Raw genomic sequence first — 17,156 nt, forward strand, 5'->3', positions numbered from 1 at the left:
GGCTGCGGCTGCACTAGGTGGCGGTCGCTGGAGTCCAGGCTGCCAGGGCAGGAGCCAAGCAGGCTGGAGAGAGGAGGCGAGGCAGCCTGGCCGGGCTGGAAGGGAAGCACTGGGAGCCCCTGCAGAGGGAGGGCCCACATCCTAGCAGACCGGGAGCCTCAGAATGCTGGCCAGCAGGCAGGGACTCAGCCAGATTTGTGTGTGGAAGGTGGTGCTGGCTGCCTGGTGGAGGGCAGTAGGGTGGGAACCCAGGGAGGAGTGGAAGGGAAGAGAGGCGCAGAAGCTGCACCCCAGGGGCTATGAGCCCAGCAGCCCCTTCACTATACCCTGAGGTAGTGTGAGGAGGGGGCTTGCCTCCATCCTGACCCTCAGGCAGCCAGCTACACCAGCCTGGGCCTCAGGCAAACATGCCTCCCTCTGCCTGTCTGGTTGCTATGACAGCCCCTTAGCAGACAGGCCCAGATGGGGCAGGGGATGGGGCTGGGGGTTCTGGAGGGCCTGAGGCTCCACTGAAGAGGCAGGAGTGGTGAGAATGATCATGTGCTGCCCCTGTCTGCTTAGCAGCCTTAGCTCATTTCAGTTTGCTAAGGATGCTGGGAGAGGGGATGCGAGGAGAGGCACCATTTAGCAGCCCAGTTTGCAGATGGGACCCTAAGGCTCAGAGAGGAGCCTTTCCCTGCCTAACATCACACAGCCAACTGAGGCAGAGCCAAGATGGGCCTCTGTTCTTCTACCTGGGCCTTGTATCTAGAAATTCCCCATCCGCCTCTAATCCCCGGGGTTGGAGGGGAAGGAATGATCGAGATTCCTAAACCTCTGCCCTGGAGCAGCACCGCCGGGCTTCATGTCTCTTTCTGTGGTGGCTACAGGGCCAGCGTGATGTGCTGCAGGAGGCCCGTCTTTGGGTTCGGACGGTGCTGGCTGAGACACGGCTCCTGCGTGCAGTGCTGTGGCCTCCTCTGTGAAATGGGAGCCCTGCTGTCTGGGTTGTTTTGAAGGTCATGTGAGATGATACCAGGAAGTACATGCTACCAGTCCCTCCCCGAGGCTCCCAGAGAGCCACGTGGGCATCTCGACCCCGCACGCCTCTAATATTCCTGACCCGAGATTTGGCCTCTAATATCCTGGTTTTGTCATCGTTGGGGGACATTCCCTGGGAACATAGCTTTAGGACTTTGGGCAGGTCTCAAGTCCAGCCTGTTTGGTTTGAGGAAAGAAAAGTGAGAACGACACGGGCCAGCCTGAGGTCGGAAGAGCAGTGCCAGGAACAAGTTGCCTCTGCGGGGCTCAGTGCCATCTGTAAAGTGGGGGCAGGCTTACCTTCCGCACAAGGCGGTGCCAGTGACACTGGACGGGCCCTCAGGCACCTGACCCAGCAACTACGCCCAGGATGGGCTCTGCAGGTGCTGGAATCTGCGTCTGGCAGGTCTGCTGAGATGTGGCCGGTGACCAACAGGCGCTGCTCTTCCCATTGTCCTCTTTGGAAGGGCCTCTTCCACTGTCTCCTTTTTGCTTCTCCAAGTCAAGGTGAGACCACCGTCCTGAAAGCCAGCACTGATTATTATTATTATTATTTTTTTTTTTTTGAGGTGGAGTTTCACTCTTGTTGCCCAGGCTGGAGTGCAATGGCACGATCTTGGCTCACTGCAACCTCTGCCTCCTGGGTTCAAGCGATTCTCCTGCCTCAGCTTCCAGGTAGCTGGGACTACAGGCATGCGCCACCACACACGGCTAATTTTGTATTTTTAGTAGAGACAGGGTTTCTCTATGTTGGCCAGGCTGCTCTCGAACTCCCAACCTCAGGCGATCCGCCTGCCTCGGCCTCCTAGAGTGCTGGGATTACAGGCATGAGCCACCGTGCCTGGCCAGCACTGATTATTTTTTTAAGCCACCCTGTAGTGTAGAAATAAAACCTCTTATTTTTGTTACTCATTGCTGGAGAGAGTCTGGAGGGGTGGCCAGCATGGGGAACTGGAGAGAGTCTGGAGGGGTGGCCAGCATGGGGAACTGGAGGTCAGGACCCAAGAGGAATTTGGGAGTAGCTAGGACTGTGTCTCTTGGAGAAGAGGCCCCTTGGGGACAGGGACCTCTAATGAAACAGAATGCCAGGCTGGCCCAGGGCCTAAGGACAAAGCCCAGATGGGCCCGGCAAGGGAGCAGGAGCATGGGGGCTCACAGGAGTCAGGGCTGTGCTCAGGGTGAGGAAGACATCTGTGAGGCATTGGCCGGCAGGCCATGTTGGGAGGGAAAAAGCTCCCTGTCCCTGGAGGTATGCAAGCAGAGACTGACTGGCAGAGTTGCTTAGGATGTCGTCATTTATTACACGGGATTGGGCCAGGCAACCTTCGGAGCATGCTACACCTCATTCACTGCTAAGCGAAGAAGCAGCTCAAACAGGCGAGGAGTCAGACTGGGAAAGTGGGGAGCATCAGGCCCACTGCATAGCCCAGCTCCCCACTTACCTTCTGAAGCCTCTTGAACCAGGTGCTTTCCCTCTCTAAGCCTCAGTGTACTCCTCCAACAGAGGCAAAAATGCCTACTTTTTGAAAAAAGTTTCTTGAGCGCTGACCAAGCACCGGCACTGTGGAAATGTTTTCTAGTCCTCGTGACGTCCTTCAAAGTGGGTGCACTTCCTGTCTTCGCTCTGCAGACAGGAGGCCAAGGCTCAGGAGTCCAGGAGCTTGCTGAGGTCACCAGAAGTGGTGCTTGCCTGCTCCAGCCTCCCTGCTGGCCAGGCGGCCTCCCTGAACCTGCAGATGAGGACATGGGAGAGTCGCCGTCCCTGCTTTCTTGCCGGGCACAGCAGCCATCATTTCCTCTCTACTCGATGTCACACATCCCAGGCTTGCCAAGTCTCAGGGGAAGTGGTGAAGCTTGGGGAACTGACCCTTTGCAGTACAACCCAGCCCCTGCCCTGACCCCTGTGAGACAAGATCTCCACCCCTCTGCCCAGATGGGGAGCCAGCCGCCAGCCTGGGAAGTGGGCACCAGGCAAGTCAGAGCAGTATCATCCCCGCCCCTAGTCCCTCCGCTGGTCACGCAAGCTGATTCTCCTGGCTCTCACTCCTCCATCCCCCTTGGCTCCTGCAGACATCAACGAGTGCCTGGTCAACAACGGAGGCTGCGACCACTTCTGCCGCAACACCGTGGGCAGCTTCGAGTGCGGCTGCCGGAAGGGCTACAAGCTGCTCACCGATGAGCGCACCTGCCAGGGTGAGCTTCTGCCATACCCCAGGTGGCCCTCGGCCCAGCGAGGTCATGCCTCTTCCCCTCCTGGGCTGACATGGGCTCCTAGGAGGGGAGGGGAGTGCGGATGGGGCTGGGCCCGAGGGAAGGGAGTCCTTTATGACTCTAGGGGACATCCAGTCCAATCTGTTCCTTTTATTGATGGGAAACTGAGTCCCAGGAGGGCTTCAGCACATGTCCCAGGTGGCAGAGGGAGCCGGTGGCCGAGCTCATCAGCTCACCCAGCGCCTCCCTCCCCATATGGGCCACGGGCCTCCCAGCATCGAACTCCTCTGGCTTCGGAGGTGGGATGCTGCCATCTGTTGGAAATCATTGCACATTGCAGGCAGGCACTCTCGAACAATCCTCACCTGCTGGGAACAAGGATAATGAGAAGGAGGGGTCTGGACAGAAGCCAAGAATCCCGGCCCAGGACGAGTCTAGTGGGATCCAGGATGCAGCGAGAGCCCAGAGGCTGGCAGTGCAGAGCGGGGTCAGGGAAGGCTACAGGGGAGGGTCCGTTGGTGAAATGCTTGAGGGGTGAGTAGGGATTTTCCAGGAGGAGCCAGGGAGGTAAACCCACACAGGAGATGGCACTGCCGGCCTGAGGAGGTTTAGGGGACCCCAAGGAACTTGGTGGGGCCGGATGAGGCCATGAGGAAGGAGACAGGTGCCCTGCGGGCCCCACACTGGGAGAAAGTGCAGGGGGTGGGGCACCCCACGTGGCAGGGCAGGAGCTCTTTCCCTGACGATTATCCAGCTGTGGTCTGTTATTTTGTGCCTGTGGGGTACCAGCCGTTGCGGGCAGCATGTGGCCTTGTCTGGGTACTGGGCTGTGTTTCTGCCTGTCAGTGCAGTTCAGGGGCCGGCACAGGGCAGGGTGAGGCCCTGAGAAGTGAGGGCTGTGCTCCCGCAAAGTCCCTGAGGAATGTGAAAGCAGGAGGCTGGCGGGAGTGGCGCCAGGGCCGGCCATCCTCAGAATCGCATGTGCCCCGGGCCAGCCACTCCCTTCCCCAGGCTCAGCCTCTTCGCCCCTGGACGGGCATCCTGGCCCTGTCCTCCTCAGGGCCTGAGGTCTGGTCAGGAGCACAGCGTCTGCCCAGGCCCTATCAGGGTTTCTCTGACGTTGACTTTGTTTCTCTATTGGCCTTGCCAAGTTCTGCAGCGGGCTGAAGAAAGCCCTTGACCTTGCATCCCCGCTGCCCCCTGAAAGAGGCAGGCGGCTGTTGAGGAGGAGGTGAGATCGCTTGTGAGGCCCTGTCCTCACCCGCCCCACCCCCACCTGTATCTTTCTCCACGCCCTTCCAGGCTCATCTCTCTGAGGCCTTGGGGCTCTGGGCTCCACAGGTCTAGCAGGGAAGGGTCCATGCTCCTTTGCTTGGCACTCAGGGGACCCCAGACACCCCCGCAGTCCCCCTCGGGCTCCACACAAGTGGACCTGCCAGGGTGGCTCCTAGGAGGCTCCTAGGAGGGGAGGGGAGTTCAGATGGGGCTAGGCCCAAGGGAACAGGTGCATCTCCTGGCACCGCATGTTCATACCTCCTAGCAGCTGCCTGAATCACCCTTCCTCCACACTCATTCCCTCATTCCAGGCTGGTCCTATCCTTCAGTTTTATCCCAGGTGCCACAAGCACCAGGAGGTCCCAGATCCTCCCTGGGAGAGCACACTCGCCTTTGAGCACCCATGCACAATTGCTTCCTTGTGTTAGTGTTTTTATAAATATGCATATATTACAAATATTTGTGAAATTATATGAGCTAATGTTTTCAAAGAATGAACTTTTTTTTTTTTTTTTTGAGACAGAGTCTCGCTCTGTCGCCCGGGCTAGAGCGCAGTGGCCGGATCTCAGCTCACTGCAAGCTCCGCCTCCCAGGTTTACGCCATTCTCCTGCCTCAGCCTCCGGAGTAGCTGGGACTACAGGGGCCGCCACCTCGCCCGGCTAGTTTTTTTGTATTTTTAGTAGAGACGGGGTTTCACCATGTTAGCCAGGATGGTCTCGATCTCCTGACCTCATGATCCGCCCATCTCGGCCTCCCAAAGTGCTGGGAAAACAGGCTTGAGCCACCGCACCCGGCCAAGAATGAACTCTTAACTGTTATGCCCAAGGAGGGGCAGGTTGGTGACTGTTTTGCCTTCAGGGGTCCACATCAACTGTCCCATAACAGCCATTTTCTTCAGAATTTATGGCCAGGACAGACTTGTCTCCAGTGAACGTGGTGGTTCATTTTTTCCTTTCCAGGAACAAACACCCCATGAGCTTCCCTCTTTCCCTTTTTACCTTGGCTGCCAGGAAGCTCATCATCACCTTTCATATTCTATCAGAGCTGCCTTTTTAATCTTTATGGGTGGTATATTTCCTCTTCTCTTTTTACTTGTATGGTTTTCCTTATTTTCTCAAGAAACATCGTGGGGTGATGGAGAAAGATGCTTTGGTCAGCATCCAAGAGGCCTAGGTTTATGTCCCAAGTCAGCTGCCTCCACAGGGCCCTGGGGCCAGCCGCAGTCTGTTTCCTGCAGGCGTGGGTTCAATGCCTCTCTACCACTCCTAATCAAAGTTGACTGTGAGATTGTAAAATGGCAGAGATTCATAATAATCCCCTCCATTCACAATGTTTCTGCCCTGCTCATCTCCAGAAAAGATGTGAGGTGGCTCCCAACCCAGAAACAGAAGGCTAATGGAAACAATGGAAAGTCGAGCAGCAAGAAGGAGTCTCCCATTTGCACCTCGGCCCAGGGACTGTGTCCACAGATGTGCCTTGAGTGACTGAGAGTGACAGGCCGTGCCTACCTACCACTCCCTCAAACTCCTCCCCCAACTTTGTCTCCCTGTGGCCATGCAGACATTGACGAGTGCTCCTTCGAGCGGACCTGTGACCACATCTGCATCAACTCCCCGGGCAGCTTCCAGTGCCTGTGTCACCGCGGCTACATCCTCTATGGGACAACTCACTGCGGAGGTCTGCAGCCTGCCCGCCAGGGCCACCTTCCCCCCGAGGCACGCGCCTGGCCACACGGCCACCTACACTGCACCCCGCATCCCAACCCTGCCCTCAACCCTGGGGGGCCCGAGGCCTCAGCAGGGACAGGGACTGCTGGGCAGAGGGGCTCAGCCAAGGGCAAGTGGGGCAGGGCTGGGGAGACAAGGCGTAGCAGGAAATGGTTAGAGGTGGGTAGCAGGTCTCTGCCAGTGCCAGGGCTTGGCCAGATGGGCATGGGGCTGGAAACCACATTTACTAGAGAACCCAGGCCAGGAGTGGAGGCAGCCAAGACATGGACATTCCAGACAGCTCGTTCCAGGGAGGCTCACAGCAGAGAGGGGCAGAGTAGAGGCGCAGTTCAGGATCCTCAAGGGGGAGTGTTTGGCTGGGGGGTGGGGAGGCACTCCAGAGGCTTCCGTGTGAGAAAGCAGTGGACAGAAGGACCAAGAAGCAGCCACAGGGCTGGGCCCCACAGGAGGAGGGAGCTCAGAGGAAGATGCAGATAGGGGGCGCTACCCCACCATGCAGGCTTCGTGAGCCCACAGGGGAGTTGGGGGTGTATTCCCAGTCAGAGGAGAAGCCTGTGGAAGGTTTAAGCAGGGGTGCAATATGGTCAAGTTCATGGAACTGGATGCCCCAGTGGCCACATGGAAAGGAGAGCGGAATCCAGGGTACCACTGGGAAGACAGCTGCAGGCATGGGAGCGCGCGCTGCTGGAGCTAGGGCAGGGTGGGCAGGGACGGAACAAAGAGGAAGGTTCTAGATGTATTTAGGAGCCAGAGCCAGGCTGCTGGGACTTGGTGTTATATGGGCGTGGTGGGTGAAGATTGGGAAGCCAAGGACGGTACCCCGTCTCTTCCTTTTCTGTGACCTGGGAGTAGCCACACTCACGATGCCAGGCCACTTGAAGATCAGAGAGGGTCAGGCAACAATGTGATCAGGACACAGCTGGTGCTTGGGCTTCTGGAGGTGGGCTACAGATTCTTCTGGAAAGACTCTCGAAAACCTGGGCACCCCTTCCCTGGGCCTGCCGAGTGCAGGCAGCTCAAGAACTAGCAGAATATGGAGCCCAGCCCCTTCCCCCAGCTCCAGCAGATGCTTTTGGTCAGAGGAGGTGAGCTCTTTCACCCTGGGGTCTGTCGTACCGCAGGGGACCTGGGGCTAGAATAGGGCTTGTCCAGAGTCCCACGGTAAAATCAGTTTCACAGTCCCTGGAGCGGTGCATATTCCCTGCGCCACAAAACCTGGTTGGGTTGGAACTTGAATCGCGTGCCACCTCCTCTGCCCCCCAGCCTGGGGTGCAGCTGCCTGAGTTCAGAAAACAACTGAGGTTCCTAGGGGAAGCGACGTTGAGGTCTGTGAGGAGCCTTATAAACCCCGCATGTGTGTGTGCGTGTGGCGTGTGCACTGCTCCTCTGCATTCCGTGACGCTGTCTGACTCTGTGGGGTCAGGAGATTCTCGGCCCTCTTGCCCCGGGTAGTCCCCTCCCCTGCCAGCCGCCAGCAGCCAGCCTCCCCTCTGCCCTAACGCCCGCTGTGCTTCCAGATGTGGATGAGTGCAGCATGAACAACGGGAGCTGTGACCAGGGCTGCGTCAACACGAAGGGCAGCTACGAGTGTGTCTGTCCCCCAGGGAGGCGGCTCCACTGGAACCGGAAGGACTGCATGGGTAGGTGGCCACCCTGTGCTGGCTCCTCCCCTGTACCCGGGCTTAGATGGGAGGGGCAGTGGCTTTTCTGAGGTAGGGCTGAGCAGCGCAGCGCCTCCCTTTCCTCTAGGCCTTGCATTCCCGGGCAGAGGTTACTCTGCTGCTAGGGTATGGCTGATGGGAATGAGGACTTGCAGAGAAGGAGGGGGTCCCAGGCAGAGCATGCCGGTGTCAGCCAGAGGCACAGCAACAGGGACCTGCGGTGGGGAGGAGGGCACAGAGGAGATCTGGGGGTCCGTGTGCAGCCCCAGCGTGGGGCATAGGGGCCCTGCTGATGTCTCTGCAGGGCTAGAAGCTTAGAGGGAGTGGGTGGGTGTGGAGGCCTCTCCTCTGGCAGCTTCCCCTTGTCCTGCTGAGGAAGCTGAGGGGGAGGAAGAGGGTCACTCGGGGTGCAGCAGCCTCAGTGGGACACAGTTGCAGGGGATGTGGCAGTGCCACCCGGAAAGCCCATGGTCCCTGCACCGTCTGCGGACGTGCTCGCAGCATTGGGTGCCCCTAGGCTGAGTTCTGGAGGGGCCCCTGCGTTCCCTGTACACAGGCCCTGTCTGGGTGCTGGGGCTGTGGGCCTGCCCTCCTGGAACCTCACACCAGGTCCTTGCCCGGCCACGCTCTTAACATCCCCAGAGCATGTAATCCCAGCACTTTGGGAGGCCGAGACGGGCGGATCACGAGGTCAGGAGATCGAGACCATCCTGGCTAACACGGTGAAACCCCGTCTCTACTAAAAAAATACAAAAAATTAGCCGGGCGAGATGGCGGGCGCCTGTAGTCCCAGCTACTCGGGAGGCTGAGGCGAGAGAATGGCGTAAACCCGGGAGGCGGAGCTTGCAGTGAGCTGAGATCCGGCCACTGCACTCCAGCCTGGGCGACAGAGCGAGACTCCGTCTCAAAAAAAAAAAAAAAAAAAAAAAACATCCCCAGGGCAGCCTAAGTGAGCCTTTAAATTTAAGTTACAACATCCCTCTGGGCTCTGAACCGCCCACCACCCCACCTCCCCGCCACCACCCGCCACCCCTTCCACCACCACCACCCAACCCCGTAACTCCTTTGACTCTGAATCAAAGCCACAGTGCTTGGAACGGCCTGAAGGCCAGCTGACGGGATTGCCCGCTGCTGTCTCCCTCGCTTGCCTCAGGCCAGCCTCACTGACTTCACAGGGCCTCCACCAGCCCTCGGCCCAAGGCTATGCACTTCTCTTGGCCTGAGGGGCTGTCTCCCAGCACTCCTCACCCCTCCCTTGCTGTGATGGTCTGTAGGTGAGGCCTGCCCCGTCACCCACCCAGAGCCGCAGCCTCGGCCAGTTCCGCACCCATCTGGGCCCCCTTTGCTTCCAGCTTTCTTTCGTTCCCATCACACTCCCAGCCACCAGAAGTGATGTGCACTTTACAGGTTCATGTTGGTTTATGTCTGTCTGTCTGTCCGTCTCTCTGTCCTCACTAGAATGGAAGCTTTACACAGTTAAACAGATCTTCTTGGCCTGTCCCATTCACTGCTGGAGCCCCAGCTCCTGGAACAGACCCTGACAATCATAGACACGAGTCAGTATTTGTTGGATGAATGAACGCGCTGGCGAATACAGACCATCATTTAATATCTGAAATCAGAAGGCTGAGTTTCTCATGTACTTACGGAAGGAACTGCTGTGCAGTTCAGGCAAAGTCTCACTGAACAAAGTCAAGTGCTGCTCTTCTGTTGAGTTTCGGGAAAGAGCTTGTTTGGGGTTGTGCTGGTTGGTGGCAGACGCAGCATTAGGGGATATCCGTCTTAGGAGCATAGGAAGGATATGGTACCTTCAGACTCTTTGCAGGAAAGCATTGTTCATTGAGGATGTTACGGGGTCATTGCTCCGTGGTGAGCAGGTTTACACAAACCTGCCTCCAAGGGCCAAGGAAACTGAGTGGCGGAAGAAAGAGGCTGACACATTTAGTTTCTCAGAAGGAAATGTTTGGCCGGGCGCAGTCACTCACGCCTGTAATCCCAGGACTTCGAGAGGCTGAGGTGGGCACATCACCAGATCATCTAATTTTTGTATTTTTAGTAGAGAGGAGGTTTCACCATGTTGGTCAGGCTGGTCTCGAACTCCTGACCTTGTGATCCACCCGCCTCAGCCTCCCAAAGTGCTGGGATTGCAGGCGTGAGCCACCGCATCCGGCCGCTTCTACTGCTCTTTACCGTCTGCTGCTTTTGAACTTTTTCTTCCATCCAAGATCCTAACAGTTAGGTGAACTCATTGTGATACAGATCTGATCACCCAGGACAATAGCTATCCAGCGATATCCTGAATTCTTAAGCAAATGTTCGTCTGTCTCCTGGAGTTTAGGAAAATTTCCTTCAGCATTCAGCATAGTTCTAGCCTGGCTTTACATCTAGCATTAGAGATCTGATTTCTGGCTCAGCAACTTTAATGGAATATTGTGCAATAGGATTTTTCCTTTCCTGGGATAAACCCTGAGGGAGGAGGTGCTTGTGTAGGAGGTGAGGGGCAGGAGCAGAGAGGGTAGGATGCGATGAGTGGCTGGTGAAGATGGAGCTGGGCGGAGAGAGCAGCAAGTGGATTTCAGAAGGTTTGGGCGGGAGGAAACTGAGGCCAAGGTATACCAGTGGCAGAAGCTATTAAATGATGGCATTTTGTCTCCTAACATTTTAGAGCTCCTCTTAAATATATTAATGTATTAGTTTTGATGTGTCAGAAGTTCCCACAATGACCAATGTTACTCTAAGTTGGTGGTGGTTGTCGCTGTTTGGGTTTTGTGGTGAGTAGGGGGCAGTATGCCATTTACCAAGAGAAGCACAAGTTAGGATAATAGTCTAAATTCATAAGGCTGCAGGAGTTCAGCCAGGGAAGTTGCAGCCTTGGCATAACCAGCCCATGATCATCACTTTCATCAGTCAAAAGTGTGCGCTTAGAATGACGTTCCCGGTTCCCCCAAACATACACAGGCTGGAAAGGGCCGTGCAGTCAGTGATCTGACAGCTGTGACCCCAGAATATGGAGAAAACAAAGGGACCTCCTTTCATGTGTTGGCAGAACAAGAGTGCCCTCAGGAAGATTTTAGAAGAGACCCAAGGAAAACTCTGCCTAGTCGCCTACGGGAATTGGCCCCTAGTAGCATAGACCTCTGTCTGTTGATCCTGGGAGCCAGCTTGCATTGAGTTGGAAGGATACAGGGTCTGTGTTGCCATCTGCTCCCCAAGGAGCACCCTGTTGTCTATCCAGCAGATACAAGACAAGTCAGAGCACAACAAAACTCATGAGATAAACCTTTATCTAATAGTCAAGCAAAAGCAAAGTGCCCCGCAGCAGAACACGCAGGTAAATATGCGTCTCTGAACACAAGGTGTTGCTCTGCAGCCAGAGGCCCACTTGCTAACAAAGCAGTCAGCGTAAGAGAGCAGCAAAGCAAGTGAGAGCTCAGAGTGTTGCCGCACTGTGCCCTCCCAGAAAGCAATCAGCAGGACAGACAAAATGTGGGCCCCAGGGGCTTGACCAAGGACACCTGTGGCCCACGGCTCCCAAAGGACGCTGGGAAGCAAGAGTTTCTAAAACAATCTTGGAGGAACCTCCAGAATTACCAAAGGATGAGATCAGCCACCGCTCAGTATCTGCAACCAGAAAGCTGAGCTGTCACTTAAGAAAGGGCGAACTGGCCGGGCGCGGTGGCTCAAGCCTGTAATCCCAGCACTTTGGGAGGCCGAGACGGGCGGATCACGAGATCAGGAGATCGAGACCATCCTGGCTAACACGGTGAAACCCCGTCTCTACTAAAAAAATACAAAAAAACTAGCCGGGCGAGGTGGCGGGGCGCCTGTAGTCCCAGCTACTCCGGAGGCTGAGGCAGGAGAATGGTGTGAACCTGGGAGGCGGAGCTTGCAGTGAGCTGAGATCCGGCCACTGCACTCCAGCCCGGGAGACAGAGCGAGACTCCGTCTCAAAAAAAAAAAAGAAAAAAGAAAGAAAGGGGGAACTGTGTTGGCCAGGCAGGCTCAGGGAGCAAGGCAAACTGTCGGTCTTCCCTGGGGATTTGGAGCAAGCTTATTCCAGGCAGGTTGGGATCAGGGTGATGGGAGTCTAAAAGCATGGCCTGTGTGGGTTACAGAAGGGAGGTGACTTGCCTGAGCCTGGAAGCCTGGTTACCCTGGAGTGACCCCACACTGATGACTGAGCAGAGTGTGAGGCTGTCACTCGTGAGCTGGCTTTCAGAGGTGCGCCACGTAAGCCGGCTGTTACCGACCCAGTAGCTGTCTGTAAAATCAGTTCTGGTATTTACCACGGCTGTAGAACCGTCAGTCTTTTCCTCGGAGTCCAGGGGAAGTTTTCATCCTCTAAAGATAAGTCAGCATGTGAGAAGTTCTGGAGGCTGTTTCGGACATCTCCAGACACCTGATGGCTGTATCAGGGGCTGCCCCAAAGAGGTGCTTCTGAACAGTCCCTCCCATGGCCCCTCCCAGGAAGCCCATTACCGCCGGGGGAACAGACGCCTGCCCTGGAGAACTCCGCCCTGCCCTCAGGGAGTTCCTGGTCTGGGGATGGGGACAGGAACCTTCTCACAGCCAGGACTGGAGCCTGAGCGGGAGGAGGGACTGAGCCAGCTGTCTGGGCCCAGCATCCCCACACGACCAAGGGACCTGTGATCTCCAGGCACCTTCCCACCAAGCCAGCCCAGCCATGGAAGAGGGCAGTGGGGGGAGTCCCCATTAGGCCATGCCCAGGACCCTCCCGGCTCCAGGAAGCCTCCGCCCTGGCCCTGGCCTCTCTCAGCCCTCTCTACTATCTCCCTTCACAGAGACAGGCAAATGTGTTTCTCGCGCCAAGACCTCCCCCCGGGCCCAGCTGTCCTGCAGCAAGGTGGGCGGTGTGGAGAGCTGCTTCCTTTCCTGCCCGGCCCACACGCTCTTCGTGCCAGGTAACCCGGCTGTCCCTGAGATGGGGTGCTGTGGCAGGGGCTTCTTCTTCCCTGGGGTCCCACCATGGCTCCCAGCTGTCCTCCAGGAAAGAGCCCAAACTAGGAATGAGGGTCTCTGATAAACTGAGTGACCCTAAGGCAGCTGTCTGGTTTTCTGTGGGCCTCACTGTCCTCAGTAAACCCAGTGGGCTCCTTCCTCCTGGCCACTTACCTGTGGTTGTGTAGCAGAAACTGGCGGAAGAATCTGTCCTAATCTTCATCTCACTCCACAATCCCTCGGAGGCCCCAAGAATCTGAGGGCCGTGGGAGGGAGGCGCACCCAGGCCCACCTCACCCACTGGCTTCTCTGCAGACTCGGAAAATAGCTACGTCCTGAGCTGCGGAGTTCCAGGGCCGCAGGGCAAGGCGCTGCAGAAACGCAACGGCACCAGCTCTGACCTCGGGCCCAGCTGCTCAGGTAACCCCTCGGCCTGTCCATGCTGCATGCCAGTGGGTGACCTTGACTTTGCATCCAGCATCATGCTGGCAGGGGAGGAAGGGGCACCGCCCAGGGAAGACCTTCCTGCTCTCGGCCCTGCCCCGTGTGGCCTGGGGCACTGGTGATGAGCCAGGCCCAGGACCTAGAAGCCAGCGTGCTGCAGGCCGAGTTCCAGCCCAGGGTCAGGGAACCATGGGAGGGCCCTTCCGGCTCTGAGGTCACAGCCAGAGTGGTTCAGGGACCCTAGCGTGCTGTGAGTGTACAGATCTCAGACTGTCTGGGTGGAGTAAGCCACATCTGCTGGGGCTGTTAGATTCTCCCGAGTCAGAGCTGGCCTGGCTGTGCAGAGCGTGCCGAGAAGCGTCAAGGTGCAGCACGGTCCCAGCCATTCGGGAGCAACCCGCCGGGCTTGGTCAGCATGGCACAGCCAGCCTTAGCGCCTGCCAGCTAAGGAGCTGGGGGTTGTGTCTTCAGCAACTTTTCTTACTCAGGATGCTGAATTTGATAGATAGGTGCATTTCTGTATGGTTCTTTATTTTTATTATTATTTTTATTTATTTTTATTTTTTTTTATTTTTTTTTGAGACGGAGTCTCTCTCTGTCACCCAGGCTGGAGTGCAGTGGCCGGATCTCAGCTCACTGCAAGCTCCGCCTCCCGGGTTCACGCCATTCTCCTGCCTCAGCCTCCCAAGTAGCTGGGACTACAAGCGCCCGCCACCTCGCCCGGCTAGTGTTTTGTATTTTTTAGTAGAGACGGGGTTTCACCATGTTAGCCAGGATGGTCTCGATCTCCTGACCTCGTGATCCACCCGTCTCAGCCTCCCAAAGTGCTGGGATTACAGGCTTGAGCCACCGCGCCCAGCCTATTTTTTTTTTTTTTAACGGAGTCTCACTCTGTCACCCAGGCTGGAGTGCAGTGATGTGATCTCGGCTCACTGCAACCTCTGCCTCCCAGGTTCAAGCAATTCTCCTGCCTCAGCCTCCCGAATAACTGGGATTACAGGTGCCCATCACCACACCTGGCTAATTTTTGTATTTTTAGTAGAGACAGGGTTTCACCATGTTGGTCAGACTAGTCTCAAACCCCTGACCTCAAGTGATCTGCCTGCCTCGGCCTCCCAGAGTGCTAGGATTACAGGCGTGAGCCACTGCACCTGGCCCATTTGTGTATATTGAATGCATACGTGTTTTTATTCTAAGCACCTGTGGTGGTAGGATTCTTTAGTCCAAGGGCTATGATTTGCTCTTGCAAGGAACCAGCAGTCCTGGGAATCTACAGTATCTCAAAGCACCTTCCCTTCCTTGCTCTCCTCTCTCTTCTGTTCTACGCTCTTTCCTAAAACACAGTCATGGCTTGGTGATGGGGAGGAGGTAGGAAGATCCCTTTCCTCCTTCAAAGAAGACCTCTGGTGGGTGGCCCCTGGGCTTGAGCTTGACCCCACCATCCGTGTGTTCACCTGTTTTAGGCCTTGCAGGGAGAGAAAGGGGGCAGGAGAGGGTCCCCCACGCCAGGAGAGCTATCAGGGCACAGGGACTCAGACCAAGCCCCAGCCCCAGATGGATTTGTCCGTGGCAGCCCCTGTCCCCCACCACCTCCTTGCCTGCAGGAGAGGCCACCACCTGGGGGAATTTTGGCTTTCCCCAGATGCCCCTGCCACCCCCATCAAACAGAAGGCCCGCTTCAAGATCCGAGATGCCAAGTGCCATCTCCGGCCCCACAGCCAGGCGCGAGCAAAGGAGACCGCCAGGCAGCCGCTGCTGGGTGAGTGGGCCACCCTGCTGCCAACCCACACCGAGAGGGCTGTGGGAGAGTCCTCATGCCTGGGAGCTGGGGCCCCAGGGTCCAGCGAGTCTGGTTTCCGAGGGTGGAGGCCTCTCTCACCTGGCAGCTGTTTATTGAATGAGAGTTTCCAAGGACCTTCCAGGCTGGGGGAACAGCAGAGGCAAACTTGGTACGAGGGGCCCCAGAGGAAGGCACCAGCTCTGTCCCCGTGAAGATTCCTCCTCAAACCTAACAGAGCTTTCAGCACGCAGCAGGCTCTGCCCAGAGCCCAGTCTGCACTGACCAAACCCTCAGCAGGCCCAGAGCTGGGGTCGCAGCCTCATTCATGAATATGTAGGAGGTGCCTCCACCTGCAGCAGCGTGATGGACCAGGCATGAGACCTGGCTCAGCCACCAGCCCCTCCTGAGACCCCGAGCCAGCCCTGGCCTTCTCTAGCCTGAGTTTTTGCATCTGCACCACGGACTGCTAGGCACGGGGGTCCTTGCCGATGGTACTCTGTGCAGGGCTTGGTAGGACCTTGCTGCCTGTCCCATGCCGCCTTTGCCACAGTGGTCCATTCCTTGTCCAGACCACTGCCATGTGACTTTCGTGACCCTCAAGTGTGACTCCTCCAAGAAGAGGCGCCGTGGCCGCAAGTCCCCATCCAAGGAGGTGTCCCACATCACAGCAGAGTTTGAGATCGAGACAAAGATGGAAGAGGCCTCAGGTAGGTGAGGGGTTTTCTTGGGGGCTTCTGCAGGCCTGAAGGAGGACAACAGGCTGGGGGCGCTGCCAGGGGCCTGCCAGGCATGAAGCTGGGCTCCCACCAGAGCACAGCTGTGGCTGGAGACAGAGGCAGGCCCACAAGCAAAGGGAGCTGGCAGGGATCAACGCCTGCAGCCAGGATAGAAGAGGCAGCCCAGGGCAATGAGACAAGGTGACCGCAAAAGTCACATGACCCTTATCTGCCCCTCCACACTCCTGCTGGGGCCCAGGAGGACAAATAGATACAGCCCCCCTAGAATGGTTGAGCCAAGGACTGTCTTTCCTGGTTCCAGAAGGGGGTTCTAATGCTGGCTCAGGTGTCACAGCAGCACGTTGCTCTTGGCTATACATGAGTGTCAACTTGTGAGTCATTGATGTTGAAGAGCTGCGATCTGTCAGCAGATAAGTGTGGTGTGGGCCTGGCTGTGGGCTTGGACACTGTGAAAAGAAAAGTCTCCACCCAGGTAACACTCTCAGCCAGAGAGGGAGACGCATGTGCAAACCACCCATTACCAGGTGAGACTCTCGGTGGGGGGACGGGGTGGGGGCACAAGAACAAACAATGCATACAGCTGAGGTCTCTCCCCACGGGAGGGCTTAGGAAATGTCTTAGTCTGGCTGGGCGCGGTGGTTCACACCTGTAATCCCAGCACTCTGGGAGGCCAAGGTGGGTGGATCACTTGAGGTCAGGAGTTCAAGACCAGCCTGGCCAACATGGTGAAACCTTGTCTCTACTAAAAATACAAAAATTAGCCAGGTGTGGTGGTGGGCACCTGTAATCTCAGCTACTCAGGGGGCTGAGGCAGGAGAATCGCTTGAACCCGGGAGGCAGAGGTTGCAGTGAGCTGAGATCGAACCACTTCACTCCAGCCTGGGTAACAGAGTGAGACTCCATCTCAAAAAAAAAAAAAAAAGGGAAATGTCTTAGTCTATTTGCGTTGCTAAAAGGAACACCTGAGGCTGGATAATTTATCAGGAAAAGAGTTTATTGGCTCTGGGCTCTGCAGGCTAAAGAGTTTATTGGCTCTGGGTTCTGCCGGCTGGCTGAGAACATGGTAGCAGTGTCTGGCTGGTGAGGCCTTGGGCTGCTTCTGATCAAGGAGGAAGGTGAAGAGCAGCCGGCCTCCCATGGCAAGAGGAAAGGAGCAAGAGAGGGGGGAGGGGGTGCCTACATCTTTTCAACAGTCACATCCTGTGGGGACTAGTAGAGCCAGCAAGAACTCACTACCACAAGGACAGCACCAGGCCATTCATGAGGGACCTAGCCCGTGACCCTGACACTGCCCACCAGGCCCCACCCCCAGCATTAGGGATCAGATTTCAACATGAGATT

General features: G+C 56.7%; 1 protein-coding gene across 2 annotated transcripts in view; it reads left to right on the plus strand.

Annotated features, from left to right (window-relative positions):
* The window catches only part of SCUBE1 (signal peptide, CUB domain and EGF like domain containing 1), a 147,078-nt gene that overhangs the window by 112,568 nt on the left and 17,354 nt on the right, over window positions 1–17,156 (plus strand). For both annotated transcript variants that reach the window (XM_033233693.1, XM_033233694.1), the window contains 7 exons: window positions 3,091–3,213; window positions 6,068–6,184; window positions 7,752–7,874; window positions 12,698–12,817; window positions 13,170–13,274; window positions 14,941–15,057; window positions 15,648–15,785. In XM_033233693.1, the coding sequence (XP_033089584.1) occupies window positions 3,091–3,213; window positions 6,068–6,184; window positions 7,752–7,874; window positions 12,698–12,817; window positions 13,170–13,274; window positions 14,941–15,057; window positions 15,648–15,785 (843 nt within the window). The remainder of the gene's footprint in view (window positions 1–3,090; window positions 3,214–6,067; window positions 6,185–7,751; window positions 7,875–12,697; window positions 12,818–13,169; window positions 13,275–14,940; window positions 15,058–15,647; window positions 15,786–17,156) is intronic.

The sequence above is a fragment of the Trachypithecus francoisi genome, unplaced genomic scaffold (assembly GCF_009764315.1).
Source record: "Trachypithecus francoisi isolate TF-2019V2 unplaced genomic scaffold, Tfra_2.0 Lachesis_group14, whole genome shotgun sequence".
Taxonomy (NCBI): domain Eukaryota; kingdom Metazoa; phylum Chordata; class Mammalia; order Primates; family Cercopithecidae; genus Trachypithecus; species Trachypithecus francoisi.